The 7,124-nt window shown below is 47.2% G+C and overlaps 1 protein-coding gene across 1 annotated transcript; it reads left to right on the forward strand.

The window, feature by feature from the left end:
- Nucleotides 1-880: 880 nt before the first annotated feature.
- Nucleotides 881-1,566, forward strand: LOC309891252 (olfactory receptor 2B2-like; the record flags this gene model as incomplete). The annotated part of the gene is made up of 3 exons (XM_082785624.1): nt 881-940; nt 1,154-1,322; nt 1,535-1,566. The coding sequence occupies 3 exons, from the start codon at nt 881-883 to the stop codon at nt 1,564-1,566; spliced, it is 261 nt and encodes an 86-aa protein (XP_082641750.1).
- Between the last annotated feature and the right edge of the window lie 5,558 nt (nt 1,567-7,124).

Genomic DNA, 7,124 nt, shown 5'->3' on the forward strand with positions numbered 1-7,124 from the left:
GAGTGCATCAGAAATGCTCAGGATTTCTGACTTCTGAGAACACTGTTTGGGCATGAAGAGTGGGAAGAGAATGTGTATTAAACATTGTCCCTAAAACTCCTTTCTGCCAACTGCATTATGTAGCACCGGAATGCAAATGTTAACATGCTGACATGAAGATGATCAGCATACCTCTCCTTCGAAGAACGGCTGAGAGAGCTGGGGCTGAGCATGGTGACCTCACTGCAGCTTTTCCGTACTTAAAGGGGTCTTATAAAAAAGATGGAGAGCTACTTTTTGATCAATCAGATAATGACAGGTTCAGGGGAATGGCTTTAAACTAAAAGAGGGGAGATTCGGAGGGAATTTTTCACTCAGAGGGAGGCAAGGTACTGAAACATATTGCCCAGATAGGCTGTGAATGTCCTGTTCCTAGAGGTGTTCAGGACCAGGTTGGATGAGGTCCTGGGCATCGTGATCTAGTGGGTAGCATCCCTGCCCATGGCAAGGTGTCTGGAACTAGATTATCTGTAAGGTCTCTTCCAACCCGAGCCATTCTGTGATACTATTCCTTTTTGTGTAAGAAGGGATTTCATATGACAAAATCTGAAAATAAAACCTTGCCCTCCTGCCATGTTCCTGTGCACTCTCTGCACTGGTCAGGTCTGATTCCCTTGCGAGACCAGAACCAGAGCCCCCTGTTCCTCATTCAAGACTGAACCTTAAAAATGAAGCTCATGTCATGGAGCTAAACCAAAGATTCCAGCAGAGAAGCAAAAAGCGTTTGAGTATGGCAGGGGAGGTCTAAAAGGAATGGCATAGGCTTCACTCAGAGAAACCTGTCCTAACATGTCGTTGTCTTTTACTACCTGTACAGATCTCCATACCCAACAGGCAGCACATGTCCAACAACAGCTCCATCACCGAGTTCCTCCTCCTGCCATTTGCAGACATGCGGGAGCTGCAGCTCCTGCACTTCGTGCTCTTCCTGGGCATCTACCTGGCTGCCCTCCTGGGCAACGGCCTCATCCTCACCGCCGTAGCCTGCGACCACCGCCTCCACACCCCCATGTACTTCTTCCTCCTCAACCTCGCCCTCCTCGACCTGGGCTGCATCTCCACCACTGTCCCCAAAGCCATGACCAATTCCCTCTGGGACACCAGGACCATTTCCTATGCAGGATGCGTTGCACAGGAATTTCTGTTTGTCTTTTTGATGTCATCGGACTGTTCCCTTCTTACCATCATGGCCTATGACCGCTACGTTGCCATCTGCAAGCCCCTGCACTACGGGACCCTCCTGGACAGGAGAGCTTGTGCCCAGATGGCAGCAGCTGCCTGGGGTAGTGGCTTTCTCAATGCTGTACTGTACACTGCCAATACATTTTCACTGCCCCTCTGCGGAGAAAATGCTGTGGACCAGTTCTTCTGTGAAATCCCCAAGATCCTCAAGCTCTCCTGCTCACATTCCTACCATAGGGATCTTGGACTTCTCACATTTAGTAGTCTTCTGTTCTTGGGTTGTTTTGTTTTCATTGTTCTCTCCTATGTTCAGATCTTCAGGACTGTGCAGAGGATGCCCTGTGAGCAGGGACGGCACAAAGCCTTTTCCACATGTGTCCCTCATTTGGTCGTGATCTCTTTGTTAATCAGCACTGGTGTGTTTGCCTACTTGAAGCCCCCTTCTATCTTTTCTCCAGCCCTGGATCTGGTGGTGGCAGTTCTTTACTCTGTGGTTCCCCCAGCACTGAACCCCCTCATCTACAGCATGAGGATGCAAACACTAAAGGATGCTATTGTGAAAGTGCTTTTATGGACATTTTTCAGGAATCATAAATGTCCCATATCTCTCCAAAGGTGACCCCCTGTATCCATTCAAACCTTGTGTTGCCTTCTTTTGCATTATTATATTTTGTCTTGTTTTCATATTTCATTATTTTTAACTGCTGGTGCTTCTGCTTTTCATCCCTGCCCACCCTCCCCCCAAATCCTTTCACTCCTACCACTGATACTGAGGAATGAACATGCATTGTGTCAGATGAAGCCCGTCCAAGCCTGTTTAAAAGTGTGTATCAATGTGGACTTTCTTGTAGCAAAGTAATAGCTGTATATAAATTAAATGGGACTTTTTCACTTCCTGATGGCTGAGCTTGTTGTTTAAAGCTCAGTATTGGTGGCATCAACCAAAGGGAAAGTACAAAATCCCAGGTGGGAGCTGGTCTTGAAGATGTCTGGCTCCTTCCTCCTGTTGGGATCTGTGGCTGTGTGTGGGGCAGTGGTGCTGGGCCAGCCCAGAGACAGGCCTGTGGACAGGAGCCACAGCACTGCGGCAAGTTCCCACAAGGCCACCACCCCAAAACTACTGCCAGGCCCCAGCCAGGCCTGCCTCTCCCCTCAGTCACAGCAATGATCCCAGGGACCAAGAGACACCTGGGGCAGGATGTGAGGGTGCACCAGCCCCAGAGCTCCTGGCATCCCTGGGCAGCACCAGCCCCAGCGCTCCTGGGCACCATGGGCACCAGGACTCAGACCGATTTAAGGTACCACAGAAAAGTTCTCAGAAATACTGCCAGATATCACATAACTACAGAACGTTTGAGGTTGGAAGGGAGCTCTGGAGGTTTCCTAGGCCAACCCCAAGCAGGATCAGCCTGAGCAGGTTGTCCAACTCCATGTCCAAATGGGATCTGACTGCCTCTAGGGATGAAGCTTCCACAGCTTCTCTGAGCAACCCATGCCACTCATCAACCAAAGTCACAGTACAGAAGTGCTTTCCTGTGTTCAGATGGTTTTGCCAATGTTTCATTTGGTGCCCACTGTCTCACTGGGTGCCAGAGAAAAGACTTGGGCTGCCTTGTCTTTATCTAATATGGATAAGACCCCTCTCACGGATCTCATGGACTTGCCACTCCAGAAGGCAAGGTTGGAAAGAGTGAGGCAAAGAGGGCAGTGAGCAGTGCCTCAGCTCTCCCTATGGCCTTTGCCACCAGGGCCCTCCCTTCATTTAGCAGTGGGTCTGCCTTTTCCCTAGCCTTCCTTTCACTGCTGATGTACTGATTCACTTCTTGTAGAAGTCTTTCTTGTTGTTCTTCATGTTCCTTGACAGATTCAACTCCAGGAGGGCTTTGGCTGACCTAAGAATAACAGTGCTCATAAATTTAACATTGATGACCTAGAGAAACCCGTTACGTGGCTTGTTCCCTGCTGTGTTGGTATTCTAGCAGAAATCTGGTTGTTTCAACTTCCTTTGTGAGGAATGGCACTTGCAAACATGAGGTATTTTCCAGTTTTCCGAGGAAGGCCATAGCTGCTGCTTCTTCCTTACAGGAGGTCTCTAGGTGACAGCAACTACAAGGTCACCCATGTTAGTCTGCCTGCTCATTCAAAGCCATGAACTCTCATCAGCAACACCAGGGCAGATCTCCTTGCATTGCCACTGCTCTCCTTTAGAAATGTCTGCTCCCCCTCCGTGCCTTACAAGCCTGTCCACTCCTGGCTGCGCTCCTGTTATGGGCTGTCACACCATCTCTGCTATCCAAAATGAGACCTCTGTAACCCCACACAGAACTCTGGTTACTCCTTCTCTTCTACACACTGTACACATCAGTGCCCTGGCACTTCAGGGAGATGCCCAGCAATTCTGATTTGCCGGAAAGGATATCACAGGATCACAAAATTACAAAATGGTTGAGGTCTGGAAGGATGCAATATTGACCCCACATTGCTCTGCTCATGAGTGACCTCCACCTAGACTGTGTGTCACAGGGCTGTGAGCCCAGCTGTCCAGGCACTTTTCAGTTCACCTCACTGCCTCCTCATTCTACTCAGATGTCATCAGCTTCTCTATCAGGATCTTATGAGAGACATCTCAAGAGCCTTTCTAAAGAAAAGGCAGACAATATCCCCTTCTCTCCCCTCATTTACCAAGGCAGTCTTTTCATTGGAGAAGGCTATCAAGTTGGTAAGTCATAAGAAACCCGTGGTGAAGCCATGTTGACCACTCCTGATCACTTTCTTGTCCTCCATGTACTTGGAAATGTTTTCCAGGATTAGCTGCTCCATCACCTTCCCAGGAACTGAGGAGAGGCTGTCTGGCCTCTAGTTACCCATGTCCTCCTTCTTGCCTTCCTTGAAGACAGGGGTCATATTTACCTTCCTTGGCTCTACTCTGGGCTTAAAAAGGAGGTTCAGGGGAGACCTTATCATACTCTACAATCACTGTAAATGGGGCTATAGTGAAGTTGGGGTTGGTCTGTTTTCCCAAGCACCAAGTGATAAGACAAAAGTGATAAGACTTAAGTTCTGCCAGAGGAGGTTTAGGTTGGATATTAGGAACAATTTCTTCTCTGAAAGAGTTGTGAAGTATTGGAACAGGCTGCCAAGGGAAGTAGTTGAGTCATCATCCTTGGAGGTCTTTAAAAAACATGAAGATGTAGGGCTACATGACATGTTTTAATGGTGGACTGGGCAGTGCTAGGTTAAAGGTTGGGCTGGATAATCCTAGAGGTCATTTCCAACCTAAATGATTCTATGAGTCACAGATAAGTCTGTGCTCTGGGTTTTTGGGTATTGGTTGGAGTCTGCCACTTGTGCCATAAAGATTTGGCTGGCTCATAAACAGGAAGGATGTGTGAGGGAAGTCCTAGCACAGGACTGGCCATTGCTTGACAGCAAAGAGATAAAAGCAGGATGTATCCAACTTCTCTAACCTTGCTCTCTGCTCTGCTTAGCCCTGAGATGTAAAGGTGAAATGTGCCAATATGTGCATGTCCTCGGAACATAATCTCCCTTCCAAGTGTTGGGAAGAAATACATTTTTGGAAAGAGTTGCATTTTTTTTTCTTTACATAAAGGGGGATGTCATCATCTTGCTGGTCCATGTACATGACCTATTAAAAAAAAAAAAAAAAAAAAAGGTGAGAATTTGTGGACAAGCATAAAAAATTCTGAAACTGAAGTCTTCTTACAAATTTATCACATTAAATTAAGGAATTTTCCACATACATTCAATTTGGCCTACAATGTCCTTCAGGACTTGATTCAGTTGCCCACAGAGATGTTGCTGCTGCCTCAAGGATGTCCTGGAACAGCTGAAGCACTCATTTGGGACTATGAGATATGACACAGGACCTTCTGTCTTTAAAAAAACATGTTCAAAGTCCCTTAGAAGACATTCAGAATTAATATCAGTTAGAGGTTGCCGGTATTTTATCTGTAGGTAAACAACTAATAAAAAACACACAGCAGAAAGAAGAGATTCTTAGATTCTTTCCTATAAGGGTCGTTGTTGTTATTATTATTATTATTATTATTATTATTATTATTATTATTATTATTATTATTATTATTATTATTATTATTATTATTATTATTAAAGTCAGTTCCTTTAAGGAGATTCCTGGCATCTCCCTAATGAACCCCATAGGAATTGAAGACTTCAGGAGAATTATGCCCAAAGCCTTGGCTTGTGAGGGAGTTTTGCATGTTGATTTGCCCTCTGCTGCCAAGTTCCTGAACTGCAGATCCTGAAGCAGGTCTGAAGAAGTAAAGGACAGAAGCAAGCCCCCAAATGTTTGAGGGTGTTGGCCAACCGTGATGAGAGTTATCCCAGAAGAGGCCAAGAGAGAAATAACCAGACAAGGTGCCCATCCCTGGAGATGGTGGAGGAGGAAATCAGAGGCACTGGTTACAGGTGGAAAATCAAATGGAGAAGTTGCTCTGAAAGCCCTTGATGTGTTTCACCAAGGGGGATGGCCAAGGCCTGAGCGCATCCCCTGGGAAGGGGGATCCTGCACTTCCTGGGCTGCTCAGGGCTCTGGAAGGGCAGTGTGATATGGAAGTGTGCAATTCCAAGTGTAGGACACTGGTAGGACACTTGCCAGGCTCTGTGGGGTTGAGGAGGTAACATGGCCTCGGGGCTGTAAGGGACCAGTGTCCTCTGATGGGCCTCAGTGGAAGAGGCTGCAGCTGTAGTCCTAAGGACATCAGTTCCACTGGGGGCTCCAGCCCCACGGTGGCCCTCTGCCATCCCCCTCCACAGCCTGTCCCAAATTTTCCTCTAACTGTGCTTGCATCCCTGCATACTATTACCACACACTCAATTTCCCAGCTCACTCTGACCCCATGATTGCCAAAGCTGTCCTAATTTCTCTCCATCCTTTCTGGCTTTATCTTGAAATAGAACCCTTTATTTTTCTGAGGATTTACCAATACCCGTGGTTTCCTCACAACACATCAGGCTTCTTCCAATGCCTGATCCTAATGGTCCTCTATCAGCCAATACATGTATGTCCCAGACCCACATTTGCTTGAATTGTTTTTGTATTGAATCTCTACATTGCAGGCCAGAACTCCACATCATGCTTCTGGAATGGAAAAGGCCACACTAGAACAGGTATGCCTGTGAAGTGAATGTGGCCCATGGATAAGTGTACACCTCTGAAGGCACATCTGCAAGCATCCGTGGCTGCTGGTAATTCCATGACACAGTAGGTAAAGCTCTGAAGGGACTGTGGCTCATGAATAAGGCTGTGTTGGAACAGATACACCTCTAAAGGGCTGTGGCCGGCGGACAAGCCCAGGCTGGAGCAGGGGTGAGGGGAGGAACTCATTGCAATGAGTCAGATTCTGCAGCCTGGTCTGTGCTGTGGTTTAACCCAGCAGGCAGATAAGCACCACACAGCCATGTTCCACAGCAGGAAACACTCGAACCAATAGCAGAGGAGCCTCACAAGGAGCAGTGCAAGTGCAGCAGTGACCTAACCTGAGCTGGCATTGGTGCCCTGTCACTCCATGTAATATATGTCTTCTCCTGTCCTGTGGGGCCACAGCAAGAGATAGAACCCAATTCATGGACTAAATGGACTCCTTGAACATTTTATGAAGATTTCAGAGAGGTGGCCCATAGACTAAGGGAATTATATCCGTGTTTTAATTGTGGGGTGCTGATTAATGAAGATGTATTGGGAAGTCTGGGACCTGTCATGATACAAATGGTACAGAACAAGGGCTGGATATTGTCCTGGTTACTTCTTGGGTGACTTTTTTGGCTCTTAACCCAGCTCAGATAGGTTGTTTTGTTCCTCCACAGAAGGACACAGAATGGATCAGTCAGAAGTCCACCTGCATGCCTTGCATGGATGAGGC

This window comes from Aythya marila (assembly GCF_965140915.1).
Source record: "Aythya marila genome assembly, contig: HAP1_HAP1_SCAFFOLD_406, whole genome shotgun sequence".
NCBI lineage: Eukaryota > Metazoa > Chordata > Aves > Anseriformes > Anatidae > Aythya > Aythya marila.